Here is an 18493-nt window from a genome sequence, read left to right on the forward strand (position 1 = left end):
GGCGCGGCCAGAATGCGGCAACAAAATATATACGCAGACAAGGCTGTGGGTAATTGCGCTGCTTTGCTCCTATCTAAGAGTGCTCAACCCGATGCTAACAATGAAACCGTAATCCAAATAATAAACAGCCTGTCATCTTGCTTGGTGAGGCTTGAGGTGAACCACGTGGATGACGTCGGGTTGGCGTGCTTCGTTGTGGCGTGCACGTGTCACCGTCGGAAACAACCTCTTAGACAAGTGGGCCAACACGTCGCTGTATTCTGCAGTGTTCGAAATACTGTCACAGAACTTTTTACTAAGTCCGCGTCGTCAATCTGAGGCCCAAACCCACACAACATGACCTCGGTGGTAGTCGGCGTTTCGCTGTAGGATGTTGTACTGTACAGCATGCACCAGCTGTTCGTCCGTAATACGTGCGGGAGCAAACTGGGGGCCTCATCCGCAGGCTGCAGGTACCCTTGGACATAAGCGTTGAGATCTTCGTCTTCTACGTAGTGCAGCATGGTGTCGACTATCATAGTCGGCTTTCGACAATCCACAGGCTCGAACGGTGTCATCGGCGTGGTGCGCAGGATAGCCGTGTTGTAAACAAAAAGGACTGCGTTCTACGTAAACATGACCGTGTTGCACGCAAACATGTCCCACTGCTTATGTGCAACGGCGACGTACATGGACAGCATATCCGCAATCGTCATGTTCAGCCGTTAGGTTAGACTGTTCGTCCGGAGGTTGAGGAGGGTACGCCATAGTCTCCCGGTTAATTGTGGTGCAGTAGGCTAGGGCATCTTGCATGAGCTCCGCAGTAAATAACATTCCGAAGGCTATGATTAGAACTTCAAAAGCTCCATGTGAACGCAAAACTTGGTAAATTAAGAATTTCTCGACTTCTCCAGTAGTCCCGTTCGGAAGAACGGCGAACTCTGGGTAGAGCATCCTTTAGTCTGCGGCTAGGACAATCCACTTGGTCCAGGTTTATGAAATGGGGAATGGGCAACAAGGTCCACTCAGAATTGTTAAAATGGCCATGGTTGCACTGTGATAGGCTGCAGAAGTTGCGCGGGTTTTTTCGACAGTGTTCTGCGTCGCTGGCAGTCGCGGCATCTTCTGACGCGGGACCGATGATACTTCGTCATGATCTTTCCAAGCGTACGTGTCGTATCGAGGTTCCCTGATGATGGTTCCTCGTTGCGCGCTTCCAAGATTTCGTCGCGGAGGACTGCGGGGATGACAAGAAGGTCCTCCGTTCTCTTTGTAGGGTCGAAGTTCTTCAATAGCAGAGAATTCTGAATTCTTCGGGAACAATGCAGCAGCGTTGCGCTTGAAAGCCCTTGACACGGCGACCTTGTCTCCTTCGAGGTGTTCGATCATGACGTGCAACTCAGGGTCCGCATGCAGCTGGGTGGCCAGGTTACATTCCAACACGACTCGAAAAAAACGAGGCGTCTGCACGAGAGTCCGGGGCGGCGGTTCGACAGGCGCGTGTGATAGGCAGTCGACGTCTGAATGTTTCCTGTGGGATTTGTAAATAATAGTGGCAATAAATTTATGCAGACTACATCGTCCAAGGCGGCAGAAGGATTCATTCAAATTTGCGAGCCCACATAGCGCGTGGGGGTCCGTTTCCACCTTAGAGACCTGCCGTTGACGTACGGACGAATGTTTGAAATGGCAATGAAATGGACCTCGGCTGGTGTTGGGCAGGTATTCTTCGATCGCAGTTGGGCGCTGGCCAGTTAGGAGGCAAGGGTGCGTCGACGGAGAATACTCGCAAACCGAGCCTTTGATAAGGGCAGCGACGGCAGATTTGGCTGGCCTCTGCGCAGTGGCAGCACAGCGGGCGATTATCGAGCGTTCGCCACACGTCCGTCTTCCTTGGCGTCTGCTATTGGCCTACAGGGGGTCGGGCGGGCGACAGAGGACGGCGGTATGGCGAGACCTCTTGACGGGCTGGAGTAGAATGGGGTCGGCGAAAAGCTGCGGAGTATGTGATCGCTTGTGGCTCGCGGGGTGCTTTGAATGGCGTAGAAGCCCCCAGTGCCTGTTCAACCTGTTCTCGGATGACGTCGGTCAGTGAAGCCACTTGAGGTTGCGGAGTCGTTGGTAAAAGCTTCCGTAGCTCCTCCCTTGTTGCTACATTGCTGCTGCTCAGGTGGTTTCGCGTAATGTATCGGAGCTTACAGTTGCAACACAGATGGTCTAGCGGGAACAGCGCGTTGACAAGGCGGTCGTACTCCCTCGTTCGAATTTCGAGCGTCTTCTCCATCGCCGCAGCTTCAGACGTGAATTCGCCCACAGTTTTAGGAGGGTTGCGGACAAGGCAAGCAAAGAGTTTTTGCTTTACTCCTCGCATAAAAAAACCTCAGTTTTTTAGTTCTTCAGTCATTTCCGGGTCTGCGCGGTGAAATAGTCGCTTCATTTCTTGAACGTAGATCACGACTCCTTCGTTGGGGTGTTGCGTTCGAATTTCAAGCAAAAGCGGAGCTCGTTCTTTCCTCACCACGGCAGTGAAGGTCTTAACGAACTCGCTTTTAAATTGAGTCCAGTTGGTCAAAGTTGGTCCCATGGTTCTCAACCACGGTCGAGCTGCATCTTCTAAGAAAGAGAAGACATGCCGGAAAGTTTCTTCATTGTCCCACCTGTTGAAGATGCGGACTCGCTCCATGGTCTCTAACCATTCTTCTTGGTATTCAGCTGGGGCTCCCCGGAACGATGGCGGTTCCTGGGGGCGCTGCAGGACGATTGGAGACGTTGCTTCTCGCACCATGGTGGTGGTCGCAGCGGTCGCTCTCTTGGGCTCTTCCGGCAGGAGACCGAACTCGGGCGGTAAACCTTTCAGTCGGTGGCTGGCTCTACTTTGACTGGCTTGGGGGCTTACAGAGACCGTATGGAGCATAAACGGTGCGTACCTAGCACCTGTACCACATGTCACGACGCCAAAGATGACGCAGTTGTCTTGAAGGAAAAACAAGTCAATTAGAGCAAACTTTTGCTCCCCTAACAAACAAAAGAATACAGTGGCGGCGAAGCAGCAGTCAACAAAGCCACGTTCGCCGGCGAGCGTGGGCGAATCGAATACCGCGGTGTCTGCTCTGCGGGCACTTATCTTTAGGCGAGGGTGTTTCTCGAACCGTCGAATTACACCGAGGACAGAACACTAGATAAAAGAAGACTATTGTAGCCTAGTGGCGTTTGGGTGAAATTTTCTCATTATCAAATTAGATAATCCGTGCGGCATAAGAAAGAAAGAATAAGAAGAAAGAAAGAAGAAAGAAAGGGATACAGATAACACAGCCTGGCGCAGCCGGGCGGGGAAAGCAAACGCATAAATAAACAAATAAACTGCATGGTTCGCGGCATTATTACGTAAATGCACTCCTTTTTACAGGCCGATATTTCCTTTCTTCATTCGACAGACAACAGCAGGCATAGCGATAACATTTTCGCAGCCACTTTGCTTCTGGACGAGGGCGCCAACCAAGCCTGCATTACTCTTTATGCATTTCTGTTTGTGCATTTCCGTCGGAGGAGGAGGATGAGAAGAAACACTATTTAAAAATTGGGTCTAGGGGAGAGGGGTGGCAGAGGATGCGATGTTCTCTAGGTCGTGGGCGGACCAGTTGATCAGTGCCAACTGCACTTCCGGGTCGGAGCTCTCGAGGGCCTGCTCCCAGTGTAAGGGGGAAGGAAAAGTGGGAAATGGGTCATGGGGACACTCGCAGAAGGAATGGTAGCGCGTATCTCGTTCGAGACATTAAGAGCAAAGAGGCAAAGGGTAGAGATTTGGGTGGATGCGGTGAAGGGTGGTTCGGCAGGGGCTTGTGTCGGTTTGAAGTAGCCGCCAGTGGCAAGCGTCTGCGTGGGTGAAGGAAAGGTGTGGGGTAGGATACAGCCTGCTAACAAGATGCAAGTGCTGGGTAATGCCCCGGTGCGACACTAGAGCGTACGGGAAGCTGGGGTTGCCATGGTTAGAAACAAAGGAAGGGCCTGCTCGGGTGACAAGAGCTCGAGCGGTATGGTGGGCCGCCTCATTGGCTTCTGTTGCCGTATGGGCCGGTGTCCACAGCAGAGTCACGGGGTGGGATGGTGTTCAATGGGAGAAGATTTTGAGGGCGATTGGGGAGATTAGTCCTGCAGAGAAGTTGCGAATTGATGATTGAGAGTCCGAAAGGACGACTCTGGGTGTGCGAGACTGTACTAGGGCGAGGGCGCTAGCTGCGCCCTCCGCAGCGGTTGCTGATGTTATATGTATCGTGAGTGCGTCCAAGGAAGGGGGGGGGGGGGGGCTCTGGAGCGACGAAATAACGGTAGTGATAAAAGCCGGCTTATCGTGGTAGCTAGCTGCGTTGAGTATAACTGATGCTTAAAGGGAGGGAATGTGCGCTGAAGATGTGGTGGTGTGGGTGTGGGTGTGGGTGCATATTGGGGGGCAGTGGCCGTACGACATAGCGTAACGGGAATAAGGGCGGCCATAAGTGAGGTGAAGGGGAGGTCAGCGGGCCCACTGCGAGAAGGGCTCGGCCGTGGTGTGTGCGCGATAGCCTGGCTATCAGGGCTGTGCGGTGGGCTTCGATGATTTTATCGACGGAGTTGTGAATGCTCAGGGCTAATCGACGGCTGGTGGAGGCATTGGCCGGCATTAGGAGTTTATTTCAAGAAATAAATCGCCCGTTTCTCTCGCATTCGTTTTTCTTGCTCAGAAAGTTCCGTGCGCGTTACAATCGGAGGTGCAAATTTTATCGTTTTTTTTGTCAGGAAAATCGGGAGCGCGTTAGAATCGAGGGCACGTTAGAATCGGGTAATTACGGTACGACTGCGGTTCGCCCTCTCCTTCCTCCTCAGCTCATCCCTTTGACACATACCTTGAATGTGTATTGATTGCGAACAGTTTAAGAATCACGCTGCACTGTTTCGAGCATGACCTTTCCCTCTTCGCAGACGAAGCCCATCGGGCGAGTCACAAGAAAATCACAGGCGAGGATGGAAAGTATTCAAGCGGGCGATGCGCGCGAGTTCCGTTTTTCTGCTTCTCCGTTCAGGGGTCGTTACGCGAGAGATAACGTAGGTAACATCACTCAACCACCCGAAGACAAAGCATGGGACTGTGTAATGAGACAATAACTTGCTGTACAGGCCTTGTATGCGTACAGGACAATACCATGTCCCCTTTAGCGTACCAAACCGCACAATGCCGACTGTCGTAAAGCCGTTTTGAGCAGCGTTGGGAGGCCAAGGTACGTAAACGAGTGAGCCGATGAGCTTTTTCAGCGAGAGACACTGTGCGCGAAACAGATGTGCTGTGATTCAACGAGAAGGGCAAAACTGCATCCGGGAAGGTAGGAGGTGTACGGGCGTAGAGTAAAAAGAAGAGGCTGTAGCATGTCGTCACATGTGGTCCGCGTTACACGCGTATGTGATGAAAGGCAACATTTGAAATCATGAAGGGGAAGAGTTTTTTCTTAGGCTCGGTCAAGCCGTTTTACCGTGGATGGTAGGGTGTAGAATGACGGAAGTGAGTCAAACAAAGGAGCAGAAGGCCTTCCACAACGTCAGCGACGAGCATGCAACCTGTTGTCACATACCAGTAAATTCGGGAGCAGTATAGGCTGTCCAGTGAAACCTACTCTTCACCGCACAAATCGCTACCGAGGGGCCAGGATAGGTTACTGCGTGCCCTGCATTTCAACACCTCCCCACATACCATCACACTTCACCTGTTTGACTGGACACACTTTTCTTCAATTTACCGCTTCTGTGGAAAGCCTGGGACGTACAGACACCTAGTGGGTGGCTGCGACAAGTCTACCCAATACCCCCCCTTACATGCACCGCTCCACGGAGCTTTGGGAGAGAGCCTTGGCCAGCTCCGGCCTCGAAGATCAGCGGCGCCTTATCTAAAGGGCTGTCGGCGAGGCCCAAGCTCAAGGCATCCTGGAATGAGGATGCCTCGCTGAAGCATTTCCTTGATTTTATAATAAAAATTTATGCTTTTTCTCTAGCGGTCACTGATAATTATTCGCGGAGCACCATGCCCAAGGACGACAAACCGGAGCAAGAATGTTAAAACGACGTCTGCCTTCGTAGCTGCTGCAGCCGCCATTTCTGCGTAACGCGTCAGATTATCAATGCAGGTAATGACGTAACCATTATTGGTCAAAGAGCGCTGAACGGGATAAAGGCGCAGAAAGTCTTCCACAACGTCGGCGACCCGCGCGGTTCTTTCGACCAGTTTTTCCCATCGTGCGCGGAGTGCTGGATTTACAATCGAGATGATAAAAAAACGACCCTAACGTCAGACGGGCCGAAGCGATGCTGCGGCGGAGAATATCGCAATAGCAGACGACGCGCCACCGCATGTTCTTGCAGAAGTCACCGAAAAGCGTGGCATCGTGGGAAGGAACGCTTGCGGTGTGCGAGGAGGTAGACGAAACGAGGGAGAATCGTCGCGCGGGCGAAAATGCGATGTTTTGATGTAAAATAACTCCACTAAAACTCGTCCGTTTACAAAACTCTTGAAGGAGGTGATTACTGGGCCATTGATTTACCTGAAACCTCCCTCAGGGCCCCTTGCACAAGGATAAAATCAGGATAATCGGATCAAACTATCACGACCACATTTTTCTGAGTCTCCAGTGAGCTGTGGCAAGGTGTCATAATTATTACAAGGCAGATAATATTTGCAGAAACTAACAATTTTTACGCAATTTGAGCAGAAAACGATTTGTTTGATTAGAGTTTTTGTGCCTATGACTATTGAGCAATGGAAGTGACTTCCCGGTGATAGTCGCATACTCCCTATTGATGAGTTTGTGTCTGCCATACAAAATACAAATAAAGTTGACAGTTCCCATTACCTCTGCCCTCTTCGATTGTGCCTTTGTACGTTGTATGCCTTACGCACTAATGTAAAGTGAGTTAACATTGGTGTGCACTGCTGTTTTTATTTTCTATCATGTGTATGTCCAGAACTTCAATAGCCGCAAAAAGTGCTGCACTACGTGTATATATTGCACTAAAAAATGAATAAATAAAAGGGAGAATATTGAAGCAGGTTGAAGGTAATGTAATCGAACATAACTTTCGAAACTCGACACTTGACACTAAATGCCACCTGAAGTTGTTCCGTTTAGAGCAGTGAACGGGCCGCAATTTCTAGGCCCGGCCTGACCCGGCCCGATAGATACACGGCCCAGGCCCGGCCCGGGACCAAGAAATTTATAAAAATTGAGCCCCAGCCTGGCCCGAGCCCGACGAATTTTTCAAATCTGAGCCCGAGCCCGGCCCGAGCCCAGCAAACTTCTAAAATATGATGCCGAGCCCGGCCCGAGCCCGCCAGAGGGTTGTAAATATCATCCCTAATCCGACAGGATATTAACATGAACTTGAAAAAGTTTGTTGTTAACCAAAAAAGAGTAAGCACAAAGCGAATACGGCTACTTTAGAATTAAATTTCCTTTAAACTTGGACCGAACTTTGTACAACTTATCCTCACTTAGAATCCGTATTTTCGGTAGTCGTGTATCTTCATTTGCCACTTCATTTGCCAGTCTTCGAATTCAAGGCACACTGAGGATACCTTAAATGATTCCGAGCAAGTGGATTTTCTTATTATTGCAATTTTTCAACAGATATTGCACCTTTCGTTCTTATATTCCTTGCTGAAATTTGATCAGACGATGCGTCAGGTTTCATCATTTGATTTTTGTCTTTCCCTCTAGTTACGTTGGCAGCATGATTTTATGTGCGCTTCTGTTCTTTCTTGCCTTTAGTCATGACTCTTAAAACATTCTTGCGGAAAAAAATCAGGGGTCTGCTTAGAAAATTGGTTCTTCAAACTCTGCACACACTGCGAAATCTAGGTCACGTTTGTTATGTCTGTTTTAGTTTGAAAAGGAGAGAAGAAATACAATCATGTTGTAGTCCGTGGCTGGAGTGCCCTCGTTTCCTGGCCCGCTCTCTCCCACTAAGCTGATGGGACCCAGACGTTTTCTTCTAAGTGCAATCGTCTTTTTATCATATCTTTTAACGGCGCGGTAGTGAATTAACACTTCCTTTTTTTGTTTTCACTTTACCTGAAATATCAACCAGAAAACTTTCTCTAGCCAACAATTTAGAATTTGCGGCGCAGAATAGCCGGGTCTCAGGAACTGCCCGGACCGGATCGGACCGGCACGTCCCGACAAAATTTTTGTTCAAGCCCGAGCTCGGCCCGGGCTCGAGAGAATGCGTGCTACCCGGCCCGGGCCCATGCACTGCTCCATTCCGTTGCATGAACAAGCAAAGTGCCTTTTGAGACAATTCAAAGGAAATGGCCGAACATAAGGGGAAGGGGACGCTGCCGCAAGACATATTTTCACGATTGAGCATAGCACTCAAGGCTGCCTGCAGATACGCTCTCACGCATGTGTTTTTGCTTGGCTACCTTTACTTCTCCAGGACTGAGCAAAAGAGGAACAACTTCTTCCGCCCACCCTTCCGGCCTGATTGGTTGCTGCCTGATCAGAACCCACTACACAAAAATAAAGAATCACAAAATCGTTTTCAGTCTGCGAACCACTGGAGAGTTCACATCAGGGACTTTCTGGCTGAAAAGGTTGAGGGAAGTGAAAACAGATTAAAATGACTCGTGTGGCCGTTGCTCCTGCAGGAGAAAACAACGACCAATCTACCTCAAAGCCAGCACCACTCCACACTTACACCTAAATCTTTGCCCACTACTAAGACGATGCCATCTTCCCACCACCCTATTCACGACTAACACGTCACGAAGGAACCACTTTCCGGCACCTACAAACACATTCATACCTCTAGAACACCCTACTAAACGCTATGTACTCCGCCCAATACCCTGCCACCTGAACTTTGCCCTGTTGCTGGTACCTTTTACCACATGGAATGGTTGTGCCAATGGGCGCCTACTCTGCACCAGTATAATAAGCGATTGTCTCTCTCTCTCTTACGCAGGTTAGGAAACACGCACCCACTGAAGAACGACTGACGATTGCGATATTCCCTAATGCAGAATTTCGGCGCAGCGTGAACTGCAGTATTTTCGGTTACGTGGCATAGCTGCTGGGTCTCAGGAAGTGATCGGCAGATCAGTGAGCGGACGGCGGGGCGCGCTACTCTCCCGTTAACTCGTAGCTCGTCGCTGCGCCGAGAATGCTGTATGTCGTGTTCGAACCTTCCGTGCGAACTTCACGTTGTTCGGATGAGCCATGCTGCGTGGAGGACGCGAAGCAGGTCCACCGGTTTGCCTCACTCGTTGTTAAGCGCTTCCTCCTGATTTCTGCAGTTCGCTTAAGCAGCTCTGACTCGTGCGTTCTCTCGATGGCAGCGATGGTAAGCCTCTGCGTCCGCGGCGCCTTCTGCGTCTTAGGAAGGGACCGCGGACTGCGTTTCATGGAGTGAAAGCATATCGTCGTCGAGCGCACGACGGCACTCGTTGCTATGTCATCATGTCACAGTGCGTCACTACCAGCCAGCATGCCTCACGGCCTCCCTCTCACTCTTCCACCATGCTAAAGTTACCTAGACTTTAACCATGCGTCGCCGCCGAGGAGCGTCTCTTGCAGGATCACTCTACTGCCCTCCCCCTAACACTTTCGCCATAATTGCCTCCGCGGTTTTTTCTGTCTTCGTGCACTCGGTTATGACGCCGAGGCTGCTGCATACCGCAGTAGCGGCCGCCAAAGTGCTGTGCACTAAAGTTTAACGCAGCGTTCTCTTATAGATTTGTAAACCCCATCTGAATTGTTCCCCTCGTGGTAGAACGTTCACAGGTAATACATTATGAACCTTTTTCTTTTTATCATCATCGAAGGCGTATACTTTAGAATCTACAGTCCTACAAAATTTGTGGTGGTTTTTAAACGACATTTCTGGGCAACAAGCACGATATGTGTGATGTCATGGTCTTGGGGCGCAGAAGCTCCAGAAAATGTACGAGCCCTAAAGAGCACTAAAAAGAATTGACAATGGGCATTGTATTGCACACTTGCTCTTCATTCTTCCTATTATGATCCCGCTACCTGGTGATATAAGTTTTACGAACTTTCGCTTATATCCAGTGCTGAGTGCGTGCCCATCCTCCTACTTCCATCGTTAACACAAAGAAGCAACAGGGACTAAACAGTGCCTCGTTTAAACAATTTATTTTGTAACAAAGCAATTTTAAGTTATTCCCACCGGTTAGTACCTACTACGTAACACTGGCAAATTATAATGTCTAACATCTGAAATTTGCGGTGTTCCTTAAAAAATTCGGTGCTTTTTGAGGGATACTCATACGTGTGCTCTTTCAAGCACTTTTACACTTGTATTTTATCAACAAAAAAAACCCAACCCTTTAAAACCAACTCTGGGTTAGGTAAACGCAAAGAGAGTGGGTATAATCTCTTTGTAGCTTTACACGAACGATTGAATCGTTTTTGCAAACTTCTTGCCGTTGTAGTCAACCATAGCACATTTTTTAAAACTTTTCCAAATTTCATATATATACAATTATGTGAAAACATTATAATTGTTCACAATGTACAATAAAACAATGTTCGATATACATAAACTTTTCTATTTCTTATAGTACGCGTACTGGAAAAAATTATGGCCAAAGGCACTTATCATCTACGATGTGGCGAAATCGGTAAAGGGCAAGTATATTTCAATCTGTAATAAATATTATCCCATGTTTTGTGCATCTGACTTACAAACGTTTGAATTGTGGTCGTAATGAACTTTTTAATTTGCACTTTTTTTGAGCTGCAGTTTAGAATCTTTATTTCCGGACTTTGTAGGAAGCCTCTGAACACTTCAACTGAATTTAGCTTGGCTGCAGAACAAGACTTGCCCGAAAGTGTATGATTTTGTTTCATGGGCATAGAAACTACCTTAGCGAACCATTTTAATCAGAAAAATTCAAACCCGATTTAACCTAACGAGAAAGATAGCTGAAACGCGAAGCTTACCTTCTTGTATCCTGAATCAAAGTCAAAGTGCACAAACCAAACTGATTCGACTGAGTAACAATGGAGCAATCGCAATACAGAAACAAAATCAATGACACAGTCGAATGGATGTCGGCTGCATAACAAGAGGGACCCAGGTTAGATTCCGACGACGCCAAGCATTTTCCTTGAGGTGCTAGATGTGCCTTCGCTTATCGTCATCATCATTTTGCGAAACCCACATGTAAAGTTCGCATTCCTGCAGTGCGTCTTGCAGTGGCATCCAGCGCCATCAGTGAGGCTTTAAAGTTTACATTCAAAAAAGAGGTTTGAATCGATGTCTGCATTCAAACATTTCGTTGGTTGTTACTTTTGAAGGCCTTTATATTGCAATAGACCACCTAGGCCGACTGCGTGTCTTGTACATAGACTTTTGGTTTCGTCTTGTAGGTCGACATTCTCCCACTTAAATGATTTTAACAGGTTGGTTTTGCAATGCAACCCTAATAAGGAGAAGGAGATTGCGATGCTTTCGGTCAGTTAGGCGAGATCTTTTTTTTTCAATCGAATTAACCATCTTACGTCGTACCTCATGGTACCTTTTATTTATTATGAAAGCTGTCTATGTTGAGAGGGATTCCGCATTTCGTGTTTTTGGTGTTATCATTCACGCTTTTTCAGTCATGTAAGTGACAGAGAAATGTATGTAGAAAAATAGTCGATGGTTTTTTTTTTGAGCATCGCAAGTGGTTCTTTTATAAGGCAGGATGATTTTCGTTGAAAGAAAATATGCCATTTCTTCCACGCTTGAAATTATTCTCTTTCAATTATCTGCAACTGGCCCTATCGGGGCATACGACCAGAGAATGCATGTTGAAACAAACTTGCAGTGCAAGTAATTTTAGGGCACCGGAACACCGAACGTCACCACTGACGTTAGTGATAGACTTCCAATTTATTACAGCACTCTGCTTAAAAATTGCGGTTATGACGACACAGTACCTTAAAAATGACTAAGATGTTTATGAGTGCACTTTCTGAAATGTGAATGCGCTTCCTACAATTAGTGACATGTTTTGTAAAACCCAATAACATGATTTAACAAAACGTGTTGCTGAGCTAGATGGTACATACTTAAAGAAAGAAGAAAACGTGGCGACAACCTCACGTGGATGAAGAAGACAACGTAAGACAGGTACAGGCGCAAATAACGTGATCTTCAACTGGCCCCACCAAAGTTATTCACGCCAAATTGAATAGCGGATCTGCGCCCAACATACTTGAAATAAGCTTGATCGTACGAACGCCGAATCCAACCCGGCAATTGGGAATGTGCGTTTCTTTTTTCTGGCTTTAGGCAGCATCCCTGTTCCTTTTTCAATGGGGAGAGAATGAAAGTCGTTTAACGCTGGCGGACACAATTCCCGTCAAATCGGCCATCGCGTCGACCAGGGGGGTGTCCAACGCAAGTGAGCGCTTAGGAACAATCGCACACCGATCAAAAGCCTCTGCATTCGTTTCATCAAGCCTACAGTGCATCCAAAACTCATTCGTAGGGCTTCTTCCATTTGTGTTTTAAGTGCAGAGCCCTTTCGGGGCCGTGCTTATTGTCGTAGCTCGTCCCCTGTCACGCTATCTAGCTACAGCACTCACGTGGCGTAACGGACCCATACAGAGCCCCGCAGCATCCCGCACGCAAACAAAGGCTTCGGAAAGATACCTGTGTCTCCCTCGATTCAGGCGTCTATCCGAAAGTTAGGAGGACACATGAATTAGAGGTTTATATAAACCTAACCAAGCAATTGACTCGGTCGAAACCTCAGCAGTCATTCACGCATTATGGAACAAGTGTGTAGACGAGCATTATGTAAGAATACTAGAGGATATCTATAATGGGTCCACAGCTACCATCATCATCCATAAGGAGAGCAGAAAATACCTATAAGGAAGGGCGTCAGACAAGGAGACACAATCTCCCCAATGTTATTCACAGCATGTTTAGAAGAAGTATTCAGAACATTAGATTGGGAACTGGTGGGAGTAAGGGAGGAAAATACCTTAGTAACCTCAGATTTGCTGATGACGTTGTCTTGCTAAGTAACTTGGGAGATGAATTGCAAAGCATGGTTTCCGCACTGTTCGAACAGAGTAGAACCGTGGGCCGGAAAATTAATATGCACAAAACTAAAGTAATGATCTATAACCTCGGGACAGCACAGTGGTTTGAGATAGGTGGCGAGGCAGTGGAAGTGGTAAGCGAATATATACACTTCGGCCAAGTTGTGACCCAGGATCACCTACGAGGCAGAAACTTGGAGGCTGACTAAGAGGGTTAAACTTAAATTGAGGACGACTCAGCGCGCAATGCAACGGAAGATTATAGGTGTAAGGTTAAGGGACAAGAAGAGAGCGGAGTGGAACAGGGAACAAACACGTGTTAAGGACTTATTAGCAGAAAATAAAAAGAAGAAATGGACGTGGGCAGGGCATGTAATACGAAGGCAAGATAACCGTTGCTCATTAAGGGTAACAGAGTGGATCCCTAGAGAGGGAAAGCGCGGCAGGGGGCGGCAGAAAGTAAGGTGGGCAGATGAGATCAAGAAGTTTGCGGGTATAAATTGGTCGCAGTTAGCACAGGACCGGGGTAATTGGAGGTTAATGGGAGAGGCCTTTGCCCTGGTTATAATAATGATGATGACGATAAATCGAACCGTTTGTAACACCTTGAATCGTTGGCACTGGTCATACATGTGCCCGTTAGTTAGCGTCAAGAAAGCTGCAGACACATTTGAGGCAAAATATGTTGGCTTAATCGGTAGCACCCGCGTTCATTTATTTAAGAATGCTCGTTGGTTTGGATTTTACGATAGTGAGCGCAGAAAAGTGGCCACGGAAGAAAAAAAGATGCGTTCAGAATGGAGAAGTGAGGCGCCAGCACCTGAGGGATGAAAGCAAACACAAACAGATTAGAGCTATCCCCTCGTGCTGTTAAAGGCAAGGGACGCACGAGAGCTACCAAGGCGGGAAAATTGAATTGCATTGGACAAAAGTCTTTTCAATATATTAAGAGAGCAGTGAGACAGGGAGGCAAACAGCGTGAGGGGTGGTAGGAATGTGCGGTCAACGGCTCCACAGGCCATTATGGCGAATCACGGCTCTGCACTTTCGAAATATTTAAAGTTGAGTGCAAAGGCCTTCATTTTTTGTGTAATATTCGCACTAGTCATCTTCCATACACTTCCTTATTGCTGCAGCCTTGTGTTGTATATGATTCCGTGCACTTACTAGAGGTGTGTCAAGTGCAGCTGACCACCTGCATTCGTTTTGCCATGGCGCGTTTCCTATAGCCGCTAAAATTTCGCACTTCACTGTGGACGGCAGTTGGTTGTATCCAGGACAAGCCCAAAATAATAATCATAATCAACACCCCTGTTTCCGCTTTGTCGCAGTTCTTCAAAGGCAAACGTAAATATACTGGGTTTTTATCTTCCCTTTCCAGATCAAGAAGATTTAAACATTAACATCCGCACAGCTCTTAGGGAAATTGAAAGTGACACCTGTGTTCGATTTATGAAGTACAGGTCTGGACGATCGCACATACTTTACTTCAAGGAGCCACATGTGTAAGTAAAAAAATTAAAGATACGATAACGGAGCTCTAACAAGCAGTATTCAAGGTTGAGGCTCATATTTTATTTGGTAGAAGGCTTTTTGGCGCATTATTTGAGATCGTGCCACGCGCTTTTTACTGTGCTGCAAGTACTTAATTCTGGGTATGTTGGGGCACAAAACTTGGTATCATAGTGTGCGGAAAGTGCATTTATTCTGCATAACAATATTCGTGGACTCTTTTATAGGCTAATCATAAAGAAGAAAATGTACTCAATACTGTTAGTGCCTAGGAGAACAAGATGGTACCACAGTTTTAACACACACAGGGAAATTGCCACGTGACCGTAAATGAGGTTTATATTCCGTTATGTAAGCCAGCTGTTGCTCTCAAATCAAGTACAGGGAGTCTTAGTTATACTTACTTGTGGCAGCGCCATACCTTTGCTTTGGAGCAAGTGCTCGTAATGTCCATGTCGCTTGCGCTTGCCTCAGTCGATTGAGTGGTTGTTTTTTGGCTTAGAAGCTTCAAAACGAAGTCAACAAAATTCAACCTATCACTGTATGCAATGTTTAGAGAAAAAGATCTAGCGTTATTTTTCGCATTGAAAGCCTATACTAACGGCAACGATAACGCTGGCATCAACTGTAGCCTTTTACACGAAGTATTTATCGAGTGATGAAGATCTTATAAGAATATACAAAGGGTGTGTGTGTGAAATTGGTTGGTCTTGACCGCGCTGTTGCGCAACACACCACTACTTGATATGAAAACAGACTAGGGCGCTTGCACAGATACACAGACTAATGCCAAATACACCAGAATATTACAATGCGGTTTGGCTTATGCCAAAGATTGAGTATGCATGCACAACATCAGGCATGGAGGTTGCTCGCTACAACTGGCAAAGCACACGTACAGTACGTGAGCTTTTCGTGTACCGCCGCGATCTTCGCCAATACACATAAGCGGCGAAAGCAAAGGGGAGCGTTCCTGAAAACACAGAGTTCTTCCGCCAAGTTGAAGGAATATTTTGTGTTATTTCAACATCTATACATTTTTTAACAGTGTGTATAAACTCTTCTGGCCCGTACTAGGAACGCCTATTATCGACACCTTCAGAACACATCATCTCTTTTACTTTTAGATGGCTCGTACACCATGTTTATTAGGCGCTAAGTTCGTTGCTAGTGCTGCCCCAGACATTAATTCAAACAAACCCACTTTGCAAGCTAGGGAATATTTACTGGCTCTTCCAACACACAATTCCGTCTTAACGCGACGCGATCAGCCTAAGTACTTTTCCAACGTTTTCGTAACAGAAGCCTAAAAACGTTCTAAAACGATGCGTTTTAGTTGTCTACTTATTCGGTCTTTTGTGCAAGTACGCCCCCTAATTTATAGCTATTACAACGTCTGGCTTTCTGCTTCATCAAAAGACAGCGAAGCTCTATGGGTTACATACTCTCACCACTGAAGATTGTGGGCTCTTTCTTTGCTACTTTGAAAATTGTAATAAAACATAAGACAGCAACCTAAAAAAGTGCGAAAACTTAGAAATCGGATGATCAAGAGATTTTTTGGCTTCGTTACTGAAGTGCTAACGATGGAGTGAAAGGGATTTCTTTAAACTTTCGTATTCTTCAGCCCGCGATGGAAGCGTTGTGTTGTTGTGTTTTGTTGTGTTTTATTGCACATAAGTGATTAAGGGTATCATGTGCCGAACAAATGGTGTTGTGTTTTGTTTTGTGAATAATGATACGTTGTTTTAAAATAGAACACCCTAAAATGCCTTCTTCTGAGGGCCTCACATTTCGCACATGCCAGTAAGATGTGGTTCACTATAAGCTCTTGGTCGCATTCCTCCCATCTCGGCTTATATTCTTTCACAAGAAGAAAGCTATGCGTCAGATGTGTATGCCCTATGCATAGACAAGATAAAATAACTTCTGTGAGCCGTTCTTCATGTCTGCGTGACTTCAACTATGCTATAGTCGGTTTAATTATTCGAAGTTTGTTATTGGTTTTGTTATCCAATGAGGACTGCCATTTTTCTACCAGTTTACTCCGTATGAATTTCATACAGTCGATATTAGGAACCTGTCCTTGTTTTATTGTTTCGTTACCGGCCTGTGCGGCACACGCGTCAGCTCTGTTATTAGATTCGACGCTGAGAGGAGCATCTCTTGCCGGCGGCCCTGTCCTGCGTGCGTCCGTCGTCCGCGTCCGCACAGCTGCGTCTCTTATCCGCTCGCCTCCTCTGCTCTCTCCGATAGCGAACACTATCTCCCAACATCTGCGGTCGCGCTACGCGTGGCTGCGCACTGTGCGCATGTGCAGTACTCTCTCTCTCCGTGGTCTCCTCTCCTTCGGGCGTGCTGCGCATAGAAGCGGAGTGCCGCGCTCTGGCTGGTTTCTCAGTCGACGGTCATCCGCGCTTGCGCTTGCGCTTGCTCTCTTGCCGTACCTGACGATTGCTTGATGCGATGCCAATGGAACCCCCTTCAGTGTCGCATCACACCAGGGTTCCCGCGAGGGGAGGTGGGCGTAATTTTTTTTTCTGTTGATTCCAATATGGCTTTGAACCCAGCACAACTAAAGTTCCTGTCCCTGTGTTTTGGCTGTCAATAAATTGTGTATTATGCCTCCTATTAATGGTTGAGCTACATTTTTGTAGTTGATTGCTGTCATTGCGCTTCGAGCGTCTGTGTAGATTAACATTGCTTTTTAGTTTTTTCTTCGTTATTCTTCCTACAGCCACAGCAATGGCGTGACATTACGCAGTGAAAACCGAGGCGCACTAATCACCTGCTTCCATTCCTCTTGCACTCCCGACATGACATGATGTTTTGGAACCGCCTGTGTAAATGCGGTGTATTTTTGAATTTTTCGTTTAGTGCCAAAAAATTCCTGTAAAATATGTTCACAGGGTGTCTGATTTTTTGAAGGTGTTTTAGTGTGAAGTCAGCTATAGTAGGAAAACTAAAGCATGGCAGTGAGCCCTGTATATGGGTGATTTGAGGTAATGTGTCAAGCCTACTGAGTTTTTGGCATTTATTTTCAAACCGAAAGAGAAATTGTCTAATAGCTTGGGGTGTGTTATTAAACAGTGCCCAAGACGGACATTTTTAACTATGGCGTAACACAGTACGTATGAGCATGCCATCATTGTTCTTCTATCTGTGAGTGGTGGTTCATTTGTTTCGACGTAGGGGCTGTTTATGGGTGATTTTCTATACGCCCTAGACAAGAGACGTAAACCTAAATTGTAAACTGGGTCCAATCGTTTCCAGTAGGACTGCCTCGCTGAGCCACACACAATGGTACTGTAGTCTAAGCAGGACCACACAGCATAACGGTAAATTTGTAAAAACGCAAGCCCTGTCGGAACCCCAGTCTTTGTGTGACAGGGCTTTAACTACATTTAGAGCGCAGGATACTTTCTTTTTAAGGATATTGCCGTGGGGCAGGAAAGTGAGTTTTTTTGGCAAACATTGTGCCTAGAAATTTGTGTTTATTCTGTATGGGGAAGTCGATTTTCTTGAGGTGTAGGTTCGGAATGGTCTGTAAGCCACGTTTGAGTGAGAAGAGAATAACCACTGTTTTGTGTGGTCAAAACTGGAAACCAGTTCTGTCTTCCACGTCGTTAGTCTTTTTATAGTAAACTCCAGTTGCCTCTCGCATGTTTCTACATTGGAAAATGTGCAAGCCATTCGAAGGTCACAACATAGGCAGAATACATAATCAACCTTGGAAATATTTTGGATATGGAGTTCATTTTTACGACAAACAGTGATGTGCTAAGAATACAGCGCTGAGGGAGCCTGTTCTCCTGTACAAAATCCCTCGACAGGGTTGAGCCCAGGCGCACTTGAAATGAACTATTTGCCATGAATTCATTCAGGCGATTCAGCATTCTTCCATGGATGCCTAATAATTATAC

At 46.8% G+C, this 18493-nt stretch overlaps 1 protein-coding gene across 1 annotated transcript in view; it reads left to right on the forward strand.

The window, feature by feature from the left end:
- Positions 1 to 18493, forward strand: part of LOC144144599 (uncharacterized) — a 37753-nt gene that overhangs the window by 11310 nt on the left and 7950 nt on the right. The window contains exons 2-3 of the mRNA XM_077676106.1: positions 10580 to 10646; positions 14440 to 14563. Coding sequence (XP_077532232.1) covers positions 10580 to 10646; positions 14440 to 14563 — 191 coding nt within the window. The remainder of the gene's footprint in view (positions 1 to 10579; positions 10647 to 14439; positions 14564 to 18493) is intronic.

The sequence above is a fragment of the Haemaphysalis longicornis genome, unplaced genomic scaffold, assembly GCF_048455015.1.
Source record: "Haemaphysalis longicornis isolate Haplotype H1 unplaced genomic scaffold, Haemaphysalis longicornis Haplotype H1 scaffold_7, whole genome shotgun sequence".
NCBI lineage: Eukaryota > Metazoa > Arthropoda > Arachnida > Ixodida > Ixodidae > Haemaphysalis > Haemaphysalis longicornis.